This window comes from Castor canadensis, chromosome 4 (genome assembly GCF_047511655.1).
Source record: "Castor canadensis chromosome 4, mCasCan1.hap1v2, whole genome shotgun sequence".
In the NCBI taxonomy this organism is placed as follows: Eukaryota; Metazoa; Chordata; class Mammalia; order Rodentia; family Castoridae; genus Castor; species Castor canadensis.
Window position 1 is genome coordinate 75,489,467 of NC_133389.1, and position 25,543 is coordinate 75,515,009.

General features: G+C 39.0%; 1 protein-coding gene across 4 annotated transcripts in view; it reads left to right on the top strand.

Annotated features, from left to right (window-relative positions):
- The window catches only part of Sap130 (Sin3A associated protein 130), a 72,668-nt gene that overhangs the window by 34,682 nt on the left and 12,443 nt on the right, over positions 1-25,543 (top strand). For all 4 annotated transcript variants that reach the window (XM_020168347.2, XM_020168349.2, XM_020168348.2 and 1 more), the window contains exons 15-16: positions 9,286-9,390; positions 21,297-21,655. In XM_020168347.2, coding sequence (XP_020023936.1) covers positions 9,286-9,390; positions 21,297-21,655 — 464 coding nt within the window. The remainder of the gene's footprint in view (positions 1-9,285; positions 9,391-21,296; positions 21,656-25,543) is intronic.

Below are 25,543 nucleotides of genomic sequence, written 5' to 3' on the forward strand. Positions count from 1 at the left end.
CACATACTCAGAGCTCCCACTCAGCTTCTTTATTCCTTTATTGCTAATCATGAACATGCCACTAAGGACAACCAGAAACCTGGTTCTACAAGATAGAAAACCTGCTAAATATACCCAAAAACTACCCAGAAAGATGCAGAGGCTAGGCAGAGAAAATAAAGCTATACACAGATGAACAAAGACAAAAACTGTCAATGATATCTTCAGAAAGACAGAAGAAACAGTTGTATCTGAGCTGGGCACCAGTGGCTCATGCCTGTAATCCTAGCTACTTGGGAGGCTGAGATCAGGAGGATTGCTGTTTAAGGCCAGCCTGGAAAAATAGTTTGTGAGACCCCCATCTCCAAAATAACCAGAGGAGGACTGGAGGTGTTGCTTAGTTTGTGAGACCCCATCTCCAGATAACCAGAGCAGGACTGGAGGTGTTGCTCAAGTGGTAGAGCAACTATAAATAACCAGAGCAAAATGGGCTGGAGGTGTGGCTCAAGTTGCAGAGTGCCTGCCTAGCAAGTAAAAGAACCTAAGTTCAAATTCCAATACCACAAAAAAAAAAAAAAAAAAAACCAGAAAGAACTTGTCCTAGCGGGGCTTGGTGGCACACACCTGTAATCATAGCACTCAGAAAGCAAAAGCACAGAACTCTGTAGAAGTGTTAAGACATAATGAATCTAAGGGGGGAAAAATGGTGTTTTGAGTGAAAACACGAAAGAAAATGGAGAGAATAGATAAGAAAAAAGAACCATTGGAAGAGATCCAGCCTCCAGGTAATGGAGTTTCGACAAGAGAGATCAGAAAAATGGAGGAGAATCATTTACAAAATGATTGACAGAAAATTACCAAAACCGAAGGGCGTGAGTTCCATGATTTAAAGACGTGCTCAGGGCTGGTCCGAGAGCAGTGGTGTTCACAACCAAAGACGTGCTCAGCATGGTAGATGCAATGCATGCATGCAATAAACCCACAATGTTTCAAAATCTCACAACACTGGAGACAAAAACATCTACCCTTTCTCCCACTGCCTCGTCTAATGTACACCTGTCATCACTAGCATGCCCTGTCCCCTCACCTTTTTTTTATCCATGCCTTCTTGCTTTAAACCTGGTTCTTCCTCAGAGACTCATCTTCCTCTGCTGCTTTCCAAAGTGTTGACTGCTTGTCTTCTCATCCCTTCTGTCACGCAGCCTGAATCCGGGTAGATGTCCTCATGGTGCCTCCCTGCCATTTTCAGGCTATTTCTCCTCAAAAGCACTTTAAACTTTATTTAGATTTCACAGATTTATAGTGGAAAAACTGCTTTCACATAGCCAGTCTATGGCAGGCACAGAGAAGTTTTCTAAAATAACTGAATTATCTGTTTTGAAGTTCAAATTAATTAATATAACATTTACATGACTAGTGTATAACTCAGTAGTTGAGCACTTGCCTACGATAGGTAAAGCCATAGGTTTGATCCCCAGCACCACAAAAAAACAAAAATAAAAAAATTGCAAATTGTATTCCTCCATTGCCCTTGCCATACTCTCTCATTGGACAGGGCAGATCTATAGACTTGATGAGATTCAAGTTTGGTTTTGTGGTTCTGTTGTGTTTTTCAGGAATATATGATGTCTGGTTGTCATTTGTAATGGCAGCATTCCTGTCTATACTTTTAATATAAACAGAAATGACTTTCTAGCTTTATGGAGCCTTGGGTGCTTGCATGCATCTGCATCTTCTCCTCTAACCCTCCCTGTGCAGTAGGTTAGCCTTGTCAGCATGCAAGTCCAGCAAGCCTTTTTTTCTGTGCTCACAGGTCCCAGAGCCCACCTTCTCTCTTTCCACCTCTCCCACTTCCACCCATCAGTCCTACCACCTTTCCAGGGTCCTTCACTGTCTTTCACAGCCTCTTTCTCAATCTGTGGTCATTTGCAGGCATTTCCTTGCATTCAACCTCAATTTCTTGTCCCCTCTATTCACTTTGTGAGAATCAGTGATCAGCCTCGATAACCTACACTAGGATCTAATAGTGGGCCAACAAAGTATAATTTTCTACACTACTTTCCTAGATGGACAACTATTTTATGTTTTCTCATCACAAACCTTCCAGGCCTCCCCTACTTTCACTGTTAGCTGGTAGACTTGTTCTTTAGTTTTCAGAGAAATGGAAATGATTAAGAGAACATCCTGCTGGGGGTGGGGGGAGTGGCACACCTGTAATCCTAGCAGTTTGGGGGTGGGGTGAAGCTGAAGCAGGAAGATTGCCAGTTTTAGGCTATCCTGGGCTACATAGAGTCCCTGTCTCAAAAAACAAAACAAAAGCAAAGATGGAGAGGAAGGGAACCCGGGGAGACTTCGACTGTAGCCATCACATTCCTTACCTGCCAGCCTTGGTGCCCCCATGCTGTGCCTCCCTAACTGCTCAAAGGCATTCTCTGGGCTCCTCTCCAAAACACACGTTTTCTTCCTTCCTTGCCTATTCAAGAGCAGTGGTCTAGAAGGAGCTCTTCTCCTCCTCTGTACTACATCATTTGTTTTCAATTCCCAGTGGATCATTCACATCAGAGCTACAAACTTTCAGAGTTTTTGTTTTGTTTTGTTTTTTCAGTACTGGGGATCGAACCCAAGGTCTCATGCATGCTAGCAAGTGCTCTGTTGCTGAGCTACATCCCCATCCTTATATGCTGTCAGTTCTGTCTTTAAAAAAAAAAAAAAAGGCCATTGAGCCCATGTTGTTTCATCACCTGCCACCCTATTTTTTCTGTCCTGTATACAAAGAAAATAAAGGTGTTAACTGTATTTGTTAACTCTTAATTCTGCCAGTCTTGATTTCAGCAGTTTCATTGAAATATAGAAAATTGCCCAGATCATGCATGTATAGCCTAATGAATTAAGACAAAATGAACATGCCTAGCCTCTACAGTATGCGTATAGCATACTAGGCAGTTGATCTTAAGTTTTGATCCCACAGAATCATACATTATGCATTTTTGTTTGTCTGAATTCTTTCACTCAGTTTTGTGTAATCTGTCCACATTATCGCATGTGACCGTATTTTTTTATTGCTATATAAAATGTCATTGTGCGAGGAGGGGAATGAGAATGTAATAAAGGAGGTGAATTTGATCAAAGCATATCATATTCACATATGGAACTATCACAATAAAACATGTTAGTACAACTAATAAATGCCAATAAAATATTTTTTTAAATAAAAAGGCCATTGTATAAAGGTAGCATAATTTAGGGATGGGGGCATGGCTCAACTGGTAGGATGCCTACCTATCAAGTGAGAAGTCCCTGAGTTCAAACCCCACTCCCACCAAAAAACAAAAAAAAGTAATTTAAGCATAATTTATCCATAGGTATTTGGTCATTTCCAGGTTTTGAGTATAATGTTACTCTGAACATTTTGTGCATAAGTTTGACTCATACATGTCTTCGCTTTTATTTCATACTGAAAAGGAATTTTCAAGGTAATGCATGTGGCTTATGTGCACCACTAGTAGATTAGCCTCTGGTTTTTCTAAGTGCTTAGATACATTTACCCTCTCACCAGCAGAGATGTTGTGTTGTCTTCAACACTTGTTATTGGCATTCTTTTTTTTTTTTTTTTTTCCTGATGGGACTAAGTTTTGAATTGAGGGCTTCCCACTAACAGAGCAAGTTCTCTACTGCTGGAGCCACACCTCTAGTCCATTTTGCTCTGATTATTTTGGAGATGGGGTTCTCATGTACTGTTTGCCTACGCTGGCCTTGAACTGTGATCCTCTTGATCTCAGCCTCTCAACTAGCTAGGATTACAGGCTGAGTCATCAGTTCCCAGCTGTTACTAACATTCTTCAAATTTGGTCATTTGGGCTTTATAGAGGTATATCTCACAGCCTGTTTTTGATGGGTTTTTTTTTTTAATTTTTATTTTATTATTCATATGTGCATACAATGCTTGGGTCATTTCTCCTTCCTGCCCCCACCCCCTCCCTTACCACCCACTCCACCCCCTCCCTCTCCCCCCCACCCCCTCAATACCCAGCAGGAACTATTTTGCCCTTATCTCAAAGAGAGAGTATAAGCAATAATAGGAAGGAACAAGGGTTTTTGATAGTTGACATAAGGATAGCTATATAGGGAGTTGACTCACATTGATTTCCTGTGCATGTATGTTACCTTCTAGGTTAATTCTTTTTGATCTAACCTTTTCTCTAGTTCCTGGTCCCCTGTCCTGTTGGCCTCAGTTGCTTTTAAGGTATCTACTTTAGTTTCTCTGGGTTGAGGGCAACAAATGCTAGCTAATTTTTTAGGTGTCTTACCTATCCTCATATCTCCCTTGTGTGCACTCGCTTTTATCTTGTGATCAAAGTTCAGTCCCCTTGTTGTGTTTGCCCTTGATCTAATGTCCACATATGAGGGAGATCATACGATTTTTGGTCTTTTGGGCCAGGCTAACCTCACTCAGAATGATGTTCTCCAATTCCATCCATTTACCAGCAAATGATAACACTTCGTTCTTCTTCATGGCTGCATAAAATTCCATTGTGTATAGATACCACATTTTCTTAGTCCATTCGTCAGTAAGTGGGGCATCTTGGCTGTTTCCATAACTTGGCTATTGTGAATAGTGCTGCAATAAACATGGGTGTGCAGGTGTCTCTGGAGTGACCTGTGTCACAGTCTTTTGGGTATATCCCCAAGAGTGGTATTGCTGGATCAAATGGTAGATCAATGTTGAGCTTTTTAAGTAGACTCCAAATTTTTTTCCAGAGTGGTTGTACTAGTTTACATTCCCACCAGCAGTGTAAGAAGGTTCCTTTTTCCCCGCATCCTCGCCAACACCTGTTGGTGGTGGTGTTGCTAATGATGGCTATTCTAACAGGGGTGAGGTAGAATCTTAGTGTGGTTTTAATTTGCATTTCCTTTATTGCTAGAGATGGTGAGCATTTTTTCATGTGTTTTTTGGCCATTTGAATTTCTTCTTTTGAGAAAGTTCTGTTTAGTTCACATGCCCATTTCTTTATTGGTTCATTAATTTTGGGAGAATTTAGTTTTTTAAGTTCCCTATATATTCTGGTTATCAGTCCTTTGATGTTACAGCTGGCAAATATTTTCTCCCACTCTGAGGGTGTTCTCTTCAGTTTAGAGACCATTTCTTTTGATGAGCAGAAGCTTTTTAGTTTTATGAAGTCCCATTTATCTATGCTATCTCTTAGTTGCTATACTGCTGGGGTTCCACTGAGAAAGTTCTTACCTATACCTACTAACTCCAGAGTATTTCCTACTCTTTCCTGTATCAACTTTAGAGTTTGGGGTCTGATATTAAGATCCTTGATCCATTTTGAGTTAATCTTGGTATAGAGTGATATACATGGATCTAGTTTCAGTTTTTTGCAGACTGCTAACCAGTTTTCCCAGCAGTTTTTGTTGAAGAGGCTGCTTTTTCTCCATCATAAGTTTTTAGCACCTTTGTCAAAGACAAGTTGGTTATAGTTGTGTGGCTTCATATCTGGGCCCTCTGTTCTGTTCCACTGGTCTTCATGTCTGTTTTTGTGCCATTACCATGCTGTTTTTATTGTTATTGCTTTGTAATATAGTTTGAAGTCAGGTATTGTGATACCTCCTGCATTGTTCTTTTGACTGAGTATTGCCTTGGCTATTTGTGGCCTCTTGTGTTTCCATATAAATTTAACGGTAGATTTTTCAATCTCTTTAATGAATGTCATTGGAATTTTGATGGGAATTGCATTAAACATGTAGATTACTTTTGGGAGTATCAACATTTTTACTATGTTGATTCTACCAATCCATGAGCATGGGAGATCTCTCCACTTTCTATAGTCTTCCTCAATCTCTTTCTTCAGAAGTTTATAGTTTTCCTTGTAGAGGTCGTTCACAGCTTTTGTTAGGTTTAAGCCTAGGTATTTGATTTTTTTTGAGGCTATTGTAAATGGAATTGTTTTCATATATTCTTTTTCAGTTCATTATTAGTGTATAGAAATGCTAATGATTTTTCTATGTTGATTTTATATCCTGCTACCTTGCTATAGCTATTGATGATGTCTAGAAGCTTCTGAGTAGAGTTTTTTGGGTCTTTAAGGTATAGGATCATGTCATCTGCAAATAGGGATATTTTGACAGTTTCTTTACCTATTTGTATTCCTTTTATTCCTTCTTCTTGCCTAATTGCTCTGGCTAGGAATTCCAGTACTATGTTGAATAGGAGTGGAGATAGTGGGCATCCTTGTCTAGTTCCCGATTTTAGAGGAATGGTTTCAGTTTTTCTCCGTTAAGTATATTGCTGGCTGTAGGTTTGTCATATATAGCTTTTATAATGTTGAGGTACTTTCCTTCTATTCCTAGTTTTCTTCAAGCTTTTATCATGAAATGATGTTGGATCTTATCAAAGGCTTTTTCTGCATCTATTGAGATGATTAAGTGGTTTTTGTCTTTGCTTCTGCTAATGTGGTTTATTACATTTATTGATTTTCGTATGTTGAACCACCGCTGCATTCCTGGGATGAAGCCTTCTTAGTCGTGGTGAATAATATTTTTGATGTGTTGTTGAATTCGGTTTGCCATTATTTTGTTGAGGATTTTTGCATCAGTGTGCATTAAGGAGATTGACCTATAGTTCTCCTTTTTGAAGGTATCTTTGCCTGGTTTTGGGATAAGTGTAATACTGGCTTCATAAAATGTGTTAGGCAGTTTTCCTTCCCTTTCTATTTCGTGGAACAGTTTAAGGAGGGTTGGTATCAGTTGTTCTTTAAAGGTCTGATAGAATTCAGCAGAGAATCCATCATGTCCCTGGACTTTTCTTTTTGGGGAGACTCTTGATTGCTGCTTCAATTTCATTTTGTGTTATAGATCTATTCAGGTGATTAATTTCCTCTTGGTTCAGTTTTGGATGATCGTATGTATCTAGAAATCTGTCCATTTCTTTAATTCAAATTTATTTGAATGTAGGTTCTCGAAATAGTCTCTGATGATTTCCTGGACTTCCATGGTGTTTGTTGTTATCTCCCCTTTTGCATTCCTGATTTTACTGGTTTGGATTTTTTCCTCTCCTCATTTTAGTCAGGTTTGCCAGGGGTCTGTCAATTTGATTGGGTTTTTTGAGGTAGGGTCTCATGAAATTTTTGCCTGGGGCTGGCTTCGAACCACAATCATCCCAATCTCTGCCTCCTGAGTAGCTAGGATTATAGGTATGAGCCATTGGCACCTGGCTGTTTTCCTTTTAATTTTGGAAAAATATGAATATTTATCCATCACCCAACTTCAGTTTTCAGCTTATCACCTCATGGCCAATTTTATCTCTATGTCTAACTTCTACCTTCCACCATATTATTTTGAAGCAAATCTTGACCATCATGTTATTTTATTTTTTGTATGTGTCTGTTGAGAAATACATACTTAAAAAATTTTAAAAGCCCTTTATATCACCAAATATCCAGTCCAATATTGTTCAGATTTCAAATGATGTCAAATGTCACAAATTTTGTTTTGTTTTTTATTATTTATGTCAGTTTTTGTTTGTTTTTTTTCAGTGCTGTGCATTAAACCCAGGGCCTCACATATATTAAGCAAGTGTTCTACCACTGAACTGCAACTCCAGTCCTGAATATTCTTATTATATGTACACCTTGTGATTAGTTGATAGGACTGTTAAGACCACTCTCTCTCTCTTCGTCCCCTCACTCTTTGACTTTCTGTCTCTTTCTCTCCTCCCTACCACTTTTTCTCTTTTTCCTCTCTTTGTCTGTCCTCTTTCTCTCTCTCTCTCCTTTCTCTCTGCTATGGCTCAAACCCAGGGCCTCATGTATGCTGAGTAAGTGCTTTTTTTTTTTTTCCCCCTGCACTTATTTGTTTATTTATTTGTTTATTATTGTCCCTCACTCTCTGGATTTTGTCAGATGCTATTATCACTTTATGAGATTCCTAGGGCTTCTATAACAAATTGTCACAAATTTGGTGGCTTGAAACAACAGAAATTTATCTTACAATTCTGCTGGCTAAAAGTCTGGAATGATCTCAATCATGAGATCCTTAATTTAATTACACTTGCAAAGAAGACCCTGTTTTCAAGTAAGGTCCCATTCACAGGTACAAAAAATTAGATTTTGATATACAGTATCTTTATAGGGAATTCAGTTCAACTGACTACACTCATGGTGTAATTTCACTTGTCCTTCTATCCTTTGTGGTTTTGATAGGTAGTTATTTTAATCTAAAGGTTTGATTAGATTCGCTTTTTGTTCATTTACTTACTTATCTACCTACCTTCTTATGGGATGACTACGTTCACAGTTAGGTGAATACATAGTTAGCAACCCAATGATTAAGCAGTGGAAAATTATTCTATTTCTAGCCATTTTTTCCCATATCCACTCTTGCATGCTTGGTCGTAACACTGTATTCAAACTAAACATGTCAAGATCAGGGCGGGAGGTGTGGCTGAGTTATTAGAGTGTCTCCTATGCAAGCCTGAAGCGCCGAGTTTAAATCCTATTACCGCCAAAAAAACAAAAGCAAAAACATGTCAACATCACTTGTGATAGCCACATTGCTAACCTTAGGAATGTATTCTCAGTCAGAGCCTTATGTGACCTCTCTATTGCACAGCATGGTTTTTTCATTTCTAGGAACTTGCTCAGGTCTGTATCAATACATAGACATAATGATTGTGGGCACTAAATATGAATTTCAGTTTTAATAACATTAGGTAGAAAGGAGATGAGGCATGCTAGAAGCAGCAGCTAAGACTCAACAGAGGTTGCTTTCTAAAGGGAGATGGCAGGAAGTAGGGATGGGGAAGGGACTGCTGCATTCTCTTAAAGGCTATTTAAGCCAAGCATGGTGGTACATATACCTGTAATACCAGTGTTTGGGAGTCTGAGGCAGGAGGATCTAGAATTCTAGGCCAATCTGGGCTACATTGCCAGGGCCTGTCTCAAAAAAAAAAAAAAAATCTAAAAGCTCTTTAAAGAATACCTACTGAGACAGACACTTATGCCTGTAATCCTTTTGGAAGGCTGAGACTGGGAAGATCACAGTTCAAGACCAGTCCAGACAAAATAGTTACTGAGACCCCACCTCCAAACTAACCAGAAACAGACTGGAGGCGAGGCTCAAGCAAGAGAGTGCCTGCTTCACAAGTGTGGAGCCCTGACCTCAAACACCAGTCCCACAAAAATAATAATATTTAATGTAGTACTTTTATTTTGCCATAAGCATGCCTGGCAAATGTGTTTCTTACACTTTGTATATTTTACAGTCCTCAGACTGCTATTTTCCGGATTCCTCTCTTGTCTCTTTCAGAATGGCAGTTCGGAAAACCCTCATTCCTCCTCAGCCTCCTGAAGTGGCTAGTCCTCGAGTGGAGAGTTCTATGCGGAGTACATCTGGGTCACCTAGGCCTGCAGGGTGAGCACATAAATGTTATCACTCTTACTGTCAATTATACATCACCATGGAGGGAAGAGTCTAGTAAGTGTGACCAATTTCACATAATTTTCCCATGGGCAATTTTTCTAGCTGCATGACCCAGACACATTTCTCAGCCTCTCTGATCCCCATTTACATCATTTATAAAGAGAACATGCTTATAACACCTATTTCATAGGATTCTTATGTATTTAAACAAAATGATGTGCTTAAAGCACTAAGCATGGAGCCTCCCTCATAGTAAACACCCAGTTGTCACTTGTATTATAAGTGACATCAGGAGCCAGACATGGTGGCACACATCTGTAATCCTAGCACTCGAGAGACAGCGTCAAGATCACGAGTTTGAGGGCAGCCTGGGCTACATTTCCCCCCCAAAAATGGCATCATGACAATAATTAATGCATGCTTTTACTTTGTTCCTTATTTTTGTAATTCTAAAAGTAATGTTACTTTAGAAAATAATAAGACACATTTGGGGGTTGAGCTCAGGGCTTCACACTTGCTAGGCAGGCACTCTACCACTTGAGCCAACTCCACCAGCCCCTTTTTGTGTAGAATGTTTTCGAGATAGGGTCTGGGGAACCATTCGTCTGAGCTGGCCATGAACTATGATCCTCCTGATCTCTGTGAGGATTACAGGCGTGAGCCACTGGTGCCCAAAAAGATAAAAATGTTTAAAGTCTGAAAAGCCAAGTTGCGACAGGAGGATCATTTGAGCCCAAACGTTTGAGACCAGGGCAACATAGTGAGACCCCACTTTAAAAAAAAAGTCTCATATTGGACTGGGTGTGTGGCTCTGTGTTAGAGCACTTAACTAGCATGAATGATGCCCTGGATTTGACCCCCAGCACCACAAAATAAATGAGTCATAGATGATACTTTTAAAAATACTTTTTTTTTTGTGGTACTGGGGTTTGATCTCAGTGCCTCACACTTGTTAGGCAAGTGCTGTACCATTTTAGCCATGTCCCAGCCCTGAAAAATACATCTTTAACATATAAAGTAAAAAATCACTCTTCTGTTTTCCACCCATCTTGCCAGTCCCACTACCCAGAAAAATATCAAGAGATAACAGCTTTTTTGGTTTTTTGTTTGTTTTGAGACAGCAATGTTGGGGTTTGAACTATTGCACTTGCTGGGCAATCACTCTACCATTTGAACCACACTCCAGCCCTTTTTGCTGTATTTGTTTTGGGGATAGGGTCTTGTGTTTATTCTCTGGCTAGTCTCCTATTTAAGATTCTCACATAGCTGGAACTGGTGTCCACCACCACGCCCAGCTTTTTATTGGTTCCAATGGGGGTCTCATGAACTTTTTGCCTAGATTGGCCTCAAACCTAGATCCTCCTGATCTCCCCTTACTCAGTAACTAGGATTATAGATGTGAGCCCCCCATGCCTGGGCTAGATAACAGTTTTGGTTAGTGTCTTTTCCTGTCTTTTTTTTTGTGTACTCATGTAGATAGATTGATAGATTATCTTTCTGTTCTTGTTTATATATATATATATATATATATATGTATTTTTTATTAGGATATGGCCATTATACGGGCAGGGGGGATTCACAGTGACAGTTCTGATTAGAGTCATACTGTACATTAATTACAATGCCCCAGTTATTTCTCCCCCTCACCTCCCATCCCTGCTCCACTTAAAGCAATTGCAAAAGGTTTCTTAGCTCTGTTTCATATAAGAAGTCCATCTACCATATACTGTCACCTTAATCTCCTCCATTCACTGTTCTTGTTTTTGAGCTGGGGTGTTGTTACGTTGCCCAGGCTGGTCCCAAACTCATGGGATCAAGTGATTGTCCTACCTCAGCCTCCCAAGGTGCTGCCACCATGCCCAGCAGTTTCATAGACTAAAAATGGAGTGTTTCCTAATTAGATTGTTTTGCATACTATACTTATAATAATAATAACTTACCATGTTAGTGTATTTCAATATACTTCATAAAATTTCACATAAGAAGAAAAATTATAAGAATGCTTGGTATCAGAAATCACTTTAGGATCCGGGAATATATTATAGTAACTAAAATAGGTATAAAGTGTCTATTCCCTTCAACCTTATTTTCTATTGAGGATAGAGAAATAATCTGTGAAAGAGAAAAGTCTGTGAGGAAAAAGAAACAAGGTAAAGGGAGTAAAAAAGTGATAGGAAGAAGGGGTGATTTGCAGAAAGACTTCTTGAGCAGAGGTCTAATGAGCATGAAGGAATACACGTGTGCTCCCTGATTGTGGTGTGCTGGGCAAAGGAAATAACAGGGACTAAGACTTTAATGTAGAAAACTTGGATCTGTCACTGCACCTTAGTGCAGGAATGTAAATTGACCACACAAGCTGAAACTGTGATTTGATCTTCACCAGTAGGAAAGAATACAGTTATTCTGTGACCTTTGAAGTCTTTTGTGAAAATACTAAAGAGTATTTTACCAACAGTTTTAATATGTAGGGATATGAAAGAAATAGTGATACTTAAAACATTGGGAAAACAAGAATGGCTTGAACAGTGCTTGCCTTCTCTTGGTATCACTTTTATGATACAGATCAAGAATCCTAAGTGTTGGCAAATGATCTTACTCCTTTCTCAGACTGAATCTACATCCAACATTTTGTTCTTTGCATTTTAAATGTTGTGAAATGTCTCCAAGAGTTCTTTTAAAGCAAAGATTTTTTTGCTAGTGTCACTTTTCATCGAAACTGCTTGCCTTCACTACTGCTTGGACTTTGGGTACAGATTTCACAGCAGCATCTTACTCTGTGCTTCAGCTTTACTGGTTAACATAAAGTTAGTTCTATTCATGCTGACTTCTGAAATAAGAAAACATCCTTTATTCACAGTAAAAGGTTGACTTTGCCTTCCTTTTTATATTCATTGAACTTTTTGTGTAGTCCCTAACTGTATCAGGGTAGACCTAGGTCTCATTTTTCCTCTTTGCTAGACCATTTTTACTAATCACTTCAGACTCACTTTCAACTTTATAATTTGTTTCTTTGTTTGTTTTACTGCATGTTCATATTTGTTCACCAATTCTCTCTTTCAGACTTCCATATTTTGTCAAACTTTATGTGGATTCATCACTAGGAAACCAGAACAGCATAGCCACACACTTTGCTGCCTTTATGACAGTAACAGAACATGTGAATGGTTTCTGATCGTGTGCCTACATGGTGATTTGGGGACTGGAGAGCTATCAACAACACTTCAACTTTATGCATTTACAGTTGATGTACTATGCTTACTGAAATTGAAGCAGTTTTGTTACACATATGTGAAATTTATACATTGGCTTTATGTGAAGTGAGGACTGCCTGTATATTAAGATACAAAGGCACTTCAAGGGAAACCAAGCTACAACAGGGTGGAGGGGGTTGAGTTGTTAAAGATGGGTTAGAGGTGTAATTTAGAGCTAGCTTATGTAGGGCCCTGTGGGCCATTTGAAAGCCTTTGGATTTTTTTCTGGATTAAATGGAGAACTTAGTAGAGGGTGAAATAATTTGATTTTTTGTTTGTTTTTCTTTTTCATTGCACTAGGGACTACACACATGCTAGGAAAGCTGAGCTACTTACCCAGCCTGATTTTCTTTTCTTTTTTTGTAATGCTGAATCAAACCCAGGGCTTTGTGCATGCCATCCAAGCTCTCTACCACTGAGCTCAGCCCACTGATTCTTTTCTTATAATGCTGGGAGTTTGGAGGTGGCAAACCCAGGGCCTTATGCATGGAAGGCAATGCTCTGCCACTGAGCTATACTGCCATCTCTAGATATACTACATTTTTAAATGTATCCTTTATATATAAAAAAGGTTTTTTTCGCTATTGGGGTTTGAACTCAGGGCCTTTCATTTGCCTATCTACCTCTTGAGCTATATCCCTAGCCCTTTTTACTTTAGTTATTTTTCAGATAGGGTCATTTGCTTTTGTCCAGGACTGGCCTCAGACTGACCCCTCTACCTATGGCCTCCCATCTAGCTAGGACCATAGGCACATGCCACCAGGCCCAGCTTATTTGTTGACTAACTTCTTGCCATGGCTGGCCTCAAACCATGACCTTCCTGATCTCTGGGATTACAGGAATGAACCACCACACCTGGCTTTTTTGGTGGGGTTTTGCTACGTGTTTTACTGTGGAATCCAGGCTGGCCTTTAAGTCTAGATTCTCCTGATTTCGCCTTCCTAGTGCTGGGATTAAAGCTGTATGCCATTTCCAAACATAAAGAGGCATTTATCCTTCCTAGGTGTGTGTGGCAATATACAGTTCGGATATACCAGCATACATACCAAAGGACAGAGATAGTTAGGCATACAGGGTTGTGCACACTTGTAAACCCAGCATTCATAAGCCTGGGGTTGGAGGATTGAGAACTTAAGGCCAGACTTGGTTACATAGGAAGACCCTATCTCAAAATGAAACAACAAGGACATCAGTATAAGTTACTGGGGGTGCTCCACAGTTCAAAGGGCTTTGTAGGGAGAGCTGAGCTGGTTTGCCATTCTCCTGGGCAACTAGGCCTTGCCCTGAAATGCACCCTGCCTGAACAGGTAGCACCAGTGCTCAGAACCTCCAATCCTCCACTCCCGTACTGTTGTGCTGTTCCTCAGGTTCTGAGGTCCCTAACTCATGTGGCCTCTTCACCTTTCAGCTACTTCCTGTGTTCGCAGCACAGTGTTATTTTTAGGTAAATGCTCTGTCGTTACAAAATAAAGAAAATCGTCCCTCTTCCAATCCTCCTCCCCTCACCATTAAATAACAGAATGGCTAGGAGAATTGTTCCTTAGAAATATTAAGGCACTACTCATCTTCTGTATTTTGTTGCTCTTTTGGGGGTTTTTTTGATTGTTTTGTTTTTTTAGGTAGGGTCTCACTAGCCCAAGGTGGCCTTGAACTCAAAATCCTCTTGTCTCATCCTCCCATTACTGGGTTTCATAGGCATACACCATCACACCTGGCTTATTGTTACTCTTGAAAATCCTAATTCCATTTTGAATCCTGATTGTTACATCTGATGTGTTTCTTTCTTTCTGGAAGCTTTAATAATCTTTATTCCCAGTATTCAGAAATTTCACAATAAAATTTAGATTGGCTTTTTTTTTTTTTTCCTTTAAATGTGGTGCTAAGTTATCAAAACCAGGGTTTCATGCAGGCATTTTGCCACTGAGCTATATCTCCTGTTCCATGGTCTTTTCTTTTTTTTTTTTAATATGCTGGATACTCCATGGCCATTTCAGTCTTTATATATTGTTTCTTTCATAATTTGTTTCCTACTACTCAGTTTCCACCCTTCTGGGCTGATAATTTTTCTCCGTCATTTACCATCTCTTGGTCCCATCTCTTTTTCTTTGTAGGTGATATTCTTCAACTGTATCTTGAAGCCTTCTCTTAAATTCTCTAATGAAAATCTGTAAATGTATGAGAAAACAAGAAAAGCTAATACTAATCAATTAGTATTAACTACCATATTAACTTTTAATATTTCTCTATATTTTGCCTTTATTGCTACAAATTAATAGAATTTTGGTTTTAAATATGTCTGCATTTTGGCAATTTAATTATGTGTCAGTATGAGTTTCTTTTAGTTGATCTTGTGTGGTGCTGATTAAACACTTAAATATATGCAATACCATTTTTTCATTAAATCCAGGGGAATTTTCAGCCATAATTTTTTCAAACAATCTTTCTGCCCCTTTCTCATTCTCTTCTTCATCAACTCTCATTAAGCAAATACAGGATATATAAGGTTATCCTACATGTTGCTGAGGCTCTGTTTGCTTTTCCTCCTTTTTTGTTTTTGTTTCTCACACTTACAACTTTGTAGCCCAGAATAGCCTCAAATTCAGCCTCTTTTTTTTTCTAAATTTTTTTTTTTTTTTTAATTTTGGTATGACTGGGGTTTAACCCTCTTGAAAGCAGGTGCTCTACCACATGAGCCACACATATAGTCCACTTTTGTTCGGTTATTTTGGAGATAGGGTATTAGGAACTATTTGCCTGGGAATGCTCTCAAACCATGATCCTCCTGATCTCAGCCTCTTAAGTAGCTGAGATTACAGGGATGAGGTACCAACACCCAGCTTGCCTCAACCCCTTTAGTGCTAGAATCACAGGTGTGTGCCACCACACCTGCTCTACTGATTCTTTCTTATGCCTACTCAGAGAAGCAATTGATTTCCACTTGATTCTTCTTTTTTTTTTTTTTTTTTTTTTAATCATTTCTATCCCTTCATTGATACTTTCAATTTGCTGAAGCACCATTTTCATTCTTTCTGTTAGTTTTCAGACTTGGTCTCTCGTAGTTCTTTGAACATATTTTAAGTAGTTAATTTAAAATCTTTGTCTATGGCTATGTTGTGTAGCTCAAGAGGTAGAGCACCTACTTAGTAAGTGTGAGGCCCTTAGTTCAAACCTCAGTATCACAAAAAAAAAAAAGTTTTAAAATCTTTCTTTCAGGGCTGGGGGTGAGGCTTATTGGTAGAACACCTACCTAGCAATTTGCAAGGCCCTAAGTTCAAACCCCAATAAATACTGCAAAAAAGAAAAGAAAAAAAAATTAAATCTTTGTCTAGGCACATGCACTCAGCACTTAGCAGTTGGAGGCAGAAGGATGGTGAGTTTTAGGCTGGCCTGCACTAAGTAGCAAATTCAAAGCCAACCTGAACTCTACATAAAAAGACCCTGTCTCAAAAATCCAAGGGATGGCGATATAGCCCAGTAGTAAAACACTTGCCTAGCATATGCAAAAGTCCTTGGGTTTGATCCCTAGCACCACAAAAATTAATAAATTTCTTTAACATCTGTGCTTCCTCAGTCACAGTTTTATTGATTGCTTCCCCCCATCCTCCTGTTTATGGGCCATACTTTCTTGTTTCTTTACACATCTCATAATACTTTAAAATAAGAACATTTTAAACAACTTGGGTAATGAGATTCTCGCCTCTTTCCAGGAGATGTTCTTCTTGATATTTATTGTACTTACAGTTTATTTAGTGACTTTCCTGAACTAATTCTGTATGTTCTGTGTCTTGGTCTTGTGTGGCCACTGAATTCTCTGAACAAACTTCCTTGAATACATAGGACCAATATATCTCCCTGCATTTGCCAAGGGGCTCTGTGTGTATCTTGAGGTACCCCTTCAGTACTCTGTCTCACGCTTCATTTCCTGCTTATGCAAACTTTAAGATCAGCTAAAGTGGAGAGTTTAGGATCTTCCCTGTACTTCTCTGGCCATGTGCACAGCTTTACAAAGCCCCTGAGTATACTTCCTTTGGTAGCTTTTCTTCTAAGCTTTTTGGGCAGCCTACTCTGCCCTAACTACCACCACCCTTTTAGTCAGCTATGAAGTTAATAGCCTCTATTTTTTTTTTCAATCTGTCTGTTGGGAAAGGTGTTAGCCATACATAAACTCTGAGTCAGGTCAAATTTAGTTTGGCATGTGGTTTCTTCTAAAACAAGGATTTGAAGGGGCTTTAGTTCCTCTTGTAGCCACTACACTGTTGGTTTTCACTGGGACTGAATACTATTGGTGCTCAAGCCTACTGCAGAACTGGGAGAGTTGAAATAGGGCAAGTTAAAGCACATGAAGGTTGCTGTTCTCATCCAGATTTGCCCAGTGCTGTTGAATAATTTTGCCAAATACTGAAAATCTTTGGTTTATTTACAGAGTTCTGAAAAAGTTGAATCTTTTATGCCTTTTATTATTGCTCTTATGAAGGACAGATTTTTCAGGGACCCTTACTCCCACATTTTTGCTATTATTTTGTTTATAATTCCAGGAAAGTCCTTATCCTTATATACCCTATTTTTAAAATACTTATTTTGAAATAATTTAAGACTTATAAGAAGTTGCAAATATGATGCAGAGAGAGTTCCCATGTATATGATGCTATATGACACTAGCATGTTTTCAAAATGGAAAAAGAAAATGGCATTGGTTCAGACTTAACTACTGGCCTTGTTAGGACGCCATCAGTGTTTGTATGCACTTTGTTGGTAGATGGAAAGGGGAATGTACAGTATTTTTAAATTTTATCACATGTATAGATTTCTGTAGAGAACTGTTCCATTGCCTGAAGACACTACTTCATTACCTTGTATATTAATCACATCCTTCTCCTAGCCCTAACCCTTTGCCAGTTAGCTCTTCTCCATCATTTAATTTGTCATATTGAGGATTTGATATAAAGGGAATCATACAAAGTGTGTGGTGTTTGTATAATGACATAATCATATTGACTTGTTTTTACTCAACCTAGTGGTTTTTGAGGTCCATCCAAGTTGTAGCATGTATCAGTAATTTTTTTTTTTTTTTTTTGGTAAGTACTGGGGCTTGAATTTAGGGCCTTGCATTTGCTAGGCAAGCACTCTTCCACTTAAGCCACGCCCCCAGCTAATTTATTCCATTTTTCGTCTTCAGCTCTGAGGATTGAATCCAGAACCTTGCACATGATAGGCAAGAGCTCTAACCCTAAACTATTTTTTTTTATTTTGAGACAGGATCTCTAAAGTTTTCTAGGCTGTCCTTGAATTAGCCATTCTATTTACCTCACGCTCCTAAATAGTGGAATTATAGGTGTGACCATCATGCTGGGCAGCACTTAATCTTTTTTGGGGTGGTTAGTATTGCATTATTACAGGGATATACCAGAATTTATTAATTTGTTTACTGAAGCACACTAGTGTTGTTTCTAGGTGTACAGCTTTCTTGGTAGACATGTTTTGAAGAATGCAATTGCTGGATTGTGTGGCACATACTATTTTTACATTTATAAGAAATTGTCAAAGTATATTCCAGAGTAGCAGTATAATTCTAAAGTTCCACTGGCACAATATGAGACATCCTTTTATCATACATTGCTAAACTCATTACTGCTGAAGGAATTTTTAAAGATCTAGTGGCTCCACGTTCTTTCTGACACTTGGCAGTGTTGTTTTTCTTTTATTTAAAACTTTTGTAGGTATATAGTATGTATGGAGACTTTAAATTACCATATGAACCTCTTTTCTGCGCCTCAGAGAATACCATAGTACTGTGGATTGAACCCAGAGTCTCATACATGCTAGGCAAGCATGAGCTATATCCCAACTCCTTTTTATTTTTTATTTTTTATTTTTTGAGACAGGATCTAAGTTGCTTATGCTGACCTCAAACTTGCTATCCCCCTTCTTCATTCTCCTGAGTAACTGGTATTACAGGTGTGTACCACTTCACTCACTCTAGATAGTCTCTTCAGTCAAATGTCTGTTCATAACCGGGCGCCGGTGGTTCATGCCTGTAATCCTAGCTACTCAGGAGGCAGAGATCAGGAGGATTGCGGTTCAAAGCCAGCCTCGGGCAATTAATTGTGCAAGGTTCTCTCTCTCTCTCTCTCTCTCTCTCTCTCTCTCTCTCTCTATCTATCTATCTCTCTCTCTCTCTCTCTCTCTCTCTCGTTCCTTTTGTTTTGTTTTGATTTTGTAGTACTGGAGATTGAATCCAGGATGTACTAGCCAAGTACCACTTAAGCTATACTCCCAACCCTTTGTTCTTTTTGTTTGTTTTTTGGCTTTTTAAGATAAAGTCTTACTATGTAGCCCAGCTATCCTCCTGCTTGCACCCAGCTTCTTTTGCCCATTTTCTAATTGGATTACATGCTTTTCTTAGTATAACATTCTTAGGGTGTGATGCAGTTATTTCCTTCTAACCTATGCCTCATCTTTTCAACCTCTTACAATGTTTGAAAAGCAAAGCGAAAATTTTTAATTTTGATAAAACCCAGTTGATCAGTTTTTTCCTGTTATGGATTGTGTTTTTGGAATTGCATCTAAAAACTCTTTACCTAATCCTAGTTTTTCTGTATGTTTTCTTCTAAAAGTGTTATACTTTTATGTTTTACATTTAGACCTATGATCCATTTTGTGAGTACATTTTCACATATAGTGTGAAGTTTAGGTTAATGTTAACTTCTTTGCCTATGGAAGTCCAGTTGTTTTTGGCCTTGAACTTGAAGAATAGTTGTATTGTTTTTAAATTTTGCATTGGACCTGAATTTTTATAGTAATAGTATAAGTAAGGCATTATCTGTTCAGTAAAATATTTTATTACCATTTAAAAATATTTAGTTGGGTGCAGTGACTCATATGTAATCCCAGGTACTCAGGAGATAGAGATTAGGAAGGTGGTGGTTCAAGGTCTGCCCTGGCAAAGTTAGCAAGTCCCCATTTCAGCAAAAAGAGTTGGGCTTGCATGCCTGTCATCTCAGCTATATGGCACGTGTAAGTAGGGGGCTCGAGGTCCAAGCCGGCCCAGACAAAAACTTGAGACCCTATCCAAAAAACAAGTAAAGCAAAAAGGGCTGGGGCATGACTCAAGTAGTTGAGCACTTGCTTAGGAAGCCAAGGCCCTGAGTACTGCCAAGAAAGAAAGAAAAATAATTGAACATAATGATGCAAATAAATCATTACAAAACTGAAAAACTAAGATATGTGTTTGTATGTAGTTAACCTAAGTTGGCCTTGAATTTGAATCCCGTTTTAGCATCTATTGCTGGAATTATGAATGTGCCACAACACCTGGCAAGATGCATATGCTTGTTTATTTATTTTGACGGTACTGGAGTTTGAACTCAAGGCTTCAAGTTTGGTAGGCAGGTCCTCTCCACTTGAGCCACACTCACCCTTTTTGCTTTACTTACTTTTCATTTAGGCTTCAGACTGCAACCCTCCAACTTATGTCTACCAAACCCAGGCAATACACTTTTAAACATGTATTTATAGCTACTTTTGCTGCCTAAATTATCTGGGAAGTTTTAAGAACAATTCCTTTAGGTAGAGGTCTGAGTGTATGAAGTAGACAGAACTTACCTTCAATTTGTATTCTTTTGTAGTTTGTGGAACTTCGCCACTTGCATGAACTTCCTCATCTATAAGAAAAAGGCTTATAAGAAACTATATATGAAGTATAAATACTACTGTAGTTTAATGGGAAAACTCCAAAGAAAAAATGTGTGTTAAAGAATTGTATGAGGGGGAAAATCCATTAATAAGAAAAATGGTGGTCTGTGTATAATGATGTAACATTAAATCATTTCTTTAAAATATTCTTTTTTTTTTTGGTGGGACTGGGATTTGACTCAGACTTCACACTTGCAAAACAGGAGCTCTACTGCTTGAGCCTCACCTCTAGTCATTTGCTTTTGTTATTTTGGAGATGGGGTCTTATGAACTATTTTCCAGGCTGGCATCAGACCACAGTTCTCCCAATCTCAGCCTCCCAAGTAGCTAGCAGTACAGGTGTGAGTCACCAGAACCCAGCTAAAGTGTTCTTTAACTGCTGGGTGCCAGTGTCTCATGCCTGTAATCTTAGCTACTTAAGAGCTTGAGATTGGGAGGTTCACAGGTTGAGGCCAGCCCAAGCAAATAATTTGAAAGACCACATTTCCAAAATAACCAGAGCAAAATGAACTGGAGGCATGGCTCAAGTGCCTGAGCGCCTGCTTTGTGTGCACAAAGCCCTGAGTTCAAACCCCAGTCCCACCAAAAAGTAAATTAATTAATTCAATAAAATGTTCTTTCAGTTAATTGAAGTACTGTTTATAAAAACATGGTATAGGGTTGGGCATACATGAGATATTTTTAAAATTTTGATTCTTGGCTAGGGAGCATAGCTCAGCGGTAGAGCATGTGTTTAGCATGCTTAAAGCCCCAATTTAATCCCAGCACTATAAATAAATAAATAAATACCTGAATTTCCTTTAAAAGTTACTTTAAAAGTTGAACATCTAAAATCAAAGAACAGAGTGTCAGTTGTGTGCTTTATAAAAAGAATTAAATACTCCTCCTCAGTGATGTCATAGGGTAAGCCAGTTTTCTCTTATTTGCTACATGTGCTTTGCTTTTGTATTTCAGTGCCAAACCTAAATCCGAAATCCATGTGTCTATGGCCACTCCAGTCACTGTATCCATGGAGACTGTATCCAATCAAAATAATGATCAGCCTACCAGTGCAGTCCCTCCTACTGCCCAGCAGCCTCCACCAACCATTCCAACCATGATTGCAGCAGCCAGTCCCCCATCCCAACCAGCTGTCGCCCTTTCAACCATTCCTGGAGCAGTCCCCATCACTCCACCCATCACTACCATTGCAGCTGCAACGCCACCATCAGCCACTGTGGGTGGCAGTCTTACCTCCGTTCTGGGCCCTCCTGTTCCTGAGATCAAAGTGAAAGAAGAGGTAGAACCAATGGACATCATGAGGCCAGTTTCTGGTAAGTTCATTCACAGAAAACTCTCCACTGGCACTTGCTTCTTCCCCCTTTACCCATCTTTCTTCTCTAGACTTCAAACTCTTACGCAACCATCAACATAAAAACCCAACTCCCTGATGCCCATTTTAAATGCTGCATTTTACTTATTTCAAATAAATGGAAGAAGTTACCGTTGAAAACTAAAACCATTTTTGTTGCCCTTTTATAATTTTTATTTCTAACCAGACTCACAAAAGGGGTTACTATTTTCCCATGTATGTCTTTATATCAATAAATTAAGATTATGGCTTTCAAAGTACTTTCTTGTTAAACACATATAACTAATAAAATCTTTTTTTGGTGGTAATAGGATTTGAACTTAGGGCCTCCTGCTTGCTAAGCAGGTACTCTACCACTTGAGCCATGCCCACAACCCTGTTTCTAAAATTTTACAATTATTCGTTATCCCTATGCCCCTTCTTCTCAACTCGGCTTCCAGGTCGTGAAAGTCAAGTTTGCTTGACTTGGATGCTTGCTTTTTTGTTGTTTTTATTTTGGAGGGGTTTTTGTTTGTTTTTTATATTTTCTTTTTAATAATTTATTGTGAAATCATCTATTTTTCTCACCACAAAAGTAACGTAGTGTGCAAAAAAGTAGAGACAAATCCACTGTGGAAATTGAGTTATCTTGTGCTCCATTTACCCAATACTATCTACCATTTCAGCATTAAGGTCTCCATTTTTCATGTTCTTTGTTCAACATAAGAGATGTAGCTCTGCCATCTGTAGTTTTTAAACCTGATATTTACTTATGTTTATATTTATTATCCCATGAAAATGAGTTTATTTAGCCTTGAAACTTCTATTGAAAGATGCCATTGGGGCTGGTGGAGTGGCTCAAGTGGTTGAGCGCCTGCCTAGCAAGCATGAGGCCCTGAGTTCAAACCCCAGTACCACCAAAAAAAAAAAAAAAAAGAAAAACCATTGAAAGATGCCATGGATAACCCAAAGGAGAAATGAAATGCTTTTCATTTTACTGCTTATCTGCTCTTGTTTACATAGTTTTCTTTATCTGTCTGTCCCAGAAAATTGACAGTAATTCCTTCCTTGACCTATAAGATTTCACACCAATAGTACATCCTTCTGTAAAACAAGTGTATCTCTGTCCACTTATAGCTTATGTTCTAATAAGGGAGACAAAGTTTAAAAAAACAATATAAGTATTATAGATTTGTTTATTTGGTTATTTATTCATTTATGTGATAAGTACTCTGTCGATTTTAAAGCTGAGATAAAATAGATGAGAAAGTTAGATTTGCTGAGACCAAATCCCCGAGAGAAACAATTTAAAGGAGGAAGAATTTATTTTGGCTTAAGGTTTCCATCCATCATGGAAAAGAGGGCATAGTAGAGTAGAGCAGCTCCCATCATGGTGGCTAGGAAGCAGAGAGAGAAAATACCTTCACTACCAGGCTTTTTCCTTTTCCTCCATTTTATTTCAGCTCTCTCCATTTTTCTCTTTTATTCCATCTGGACTCCACACTATAGAAATATAGTGCTACCCACATTCAGAGCGGGTCTTCCTCCCTTGGCCACCAAGATGTAAGAACCTCCACTACCCCATGCCACTCTTGCTACACGCTGCTTCACCACAGGCCAAGAAACAATAGTGCCATAACATGGACTGAAACTTTTAAAACTATGTGCCAAAATAAAGATTTCTTTCTTTAAGTTGTTTTCCAAGGGTATTTTATCACAGCAGTGAAAAACCTGTCAGGGCTGGACTTAAAAAAGGGTTTTAAGAGAAAGCCTCATGGTGGAGGTGACACTGGAATACACACATGAAAGTGATGAAGTGTTGGCCCTGAGTATTTCTGGCAGAAAAGCATTCTGGGCTTAGAGAGCAGTTCAGGTGCAAAAGCCTTGAGATAGGACCATGTCTAACGTGCTCAAAGTTAACAAAGAAACACGTAGTTGTAGTCAAGTAAGTGAGAGGGGTGTTGGACAATAAAGTCACAGAAATAAAATTGTGATCAAGCAGGGCCTCTGGCCTGTGTAAGAACTTTGCTGAAATTGGTGGGAAACCATCAGAGGGGCTTGATCAGAGGAGTGCCAGGAGTTCTGTGAGTTTTAAGCAAAGCACTCTGGGAGCTATGTAGAGAAAAGAGTACTGGAGCAAGAATGGAATCAGGGAGAATTATCTAGAGATTGTTGAATTAATTCTGGAGAAAGACGAAGGCTTGGCTAGGGTAGGAATGGTGGAGGTGGTATGAAGTAGTTGGATTCTGGTATTTTTTTCCCCCTTTGGTGCTGGCGATCAAACCCAGGGCCTTGGGCATGCTAGGTAAGGGCTGTCCTACAGAGTCAGATCCTAATCCCTTGGAAATGTTTTTAAGATAGAGTTAAGAGGATTTCTTTATAAATGGGGTGCTGATTGTCAGAGAATAGCATCTGGGGAAACTCCAAGGTATTTGGCTTTAGCAACTGGAAACCATGGGGTTACTATCAGCTGATAGAAGGATTCACAGAAGGACCTTGGGCAAGATTAAGTTTTAAGTTTGTGGGTGTTTTTGTTAGTGTGTGTGTGTGTGTGTGTGTGTGTTACTGGGGTTTGAACTCAGGGCTCACTCTTACTAGACAGATGCTCTGTTGCTTGAGCCACACCTCTAGCCTGGTTTTCAGTTTTTTATATGATAAATTTGAGATGTCTGTTCAGCACTCACATGTAGATACCACTAGATAGATAGTTGAGTATATGAACCTGTCTTCAGAATAAAAAATGAAGCTACAGATATAAATTTAGGAGGTATCAGTGTATGTATTAATCATATTTAAAGCTATGAGCCTGGATGAGTGGATGAAGTGATCTAGGAAGTGATTGGTGATAAAAACAGAAGTTTGTAGCCTGAGCCCTAGGGCACTGCATCATCACGAGGTGGGAAAGGAGAGGAATTCAACAAAGGTGACTAAATGGAGCTGTCTGAGAAGTAGGAATGTGGCTTCTAGTGTGAAGTAGTCTGTAAGTCAAGGACTAAAATACTTCTGGAAGAAGGAAATGAACAATTGGATCACATTGCTGTTGAGAAGTCAAGGAAGCCAAATGTAGCTATGACCCTTGCGTTTAGTTACACAGAGATCATGGAGACCTTGAGAAGAACAGTTTGTGTGAAATAATGGGGTAAAAGCATGATAGGGAATAAGTTTAAAAGAAAGCTGGATAGAAATAAAGATATTTTATACAAACAAAGCTTTTTTCAGTACTGAGGTTCAAATCCAGACCCTTGCACATATTAGGCAAGCAATCTACCACTAAGCTTTCCCTCCAGGCCCAAACTTTTGTAGCTTTTACTTTTTTTTTTTTTTCTCTTTTTGTGTATGTGGAACTGGAGTTTGAACTCTTGAGCAACACCTCCACATTTTTGCTTTGGTTATTTTGGAGATGGGAGTTTCATGATCTGTTTGCCTGGGCTGGCTTCAAACTATCATCCTCCCAAGTAGCTAAGATTACAGACATGAGCCACTTGGCATTCAGCTCTGATTGCTTCTTTTTCAGTAAAATAGTAGCAAGATAATGTGCAAAGGTACAGGTAGGGAAAGGGGATGAAGGTTTGAGGGGGAAAGTGTAAATAGTCATCTTGGGAGGGAATGGACTTAGCAAATATGATAGGTTGTCCAAGTAAGGCCAGTCAGCATTGTGGTGTGTCTTGAGCTACATTCAACTGCAGAGTGCAGATGAGTTAGAGAATTGGATTTAGTCTCTTGTGCTTTTGCTAAGTAACTACAGTGAAGCAAAAAGAGGGACAAACCAACTCTTGGCTATAGAGTTGGATGCTAGAAATTGAGATGGGATGTGAAGCTTTTTACAATTATTAGTGCTGATGCATAAGATGCGATTGTTGGAAGTGAGTAG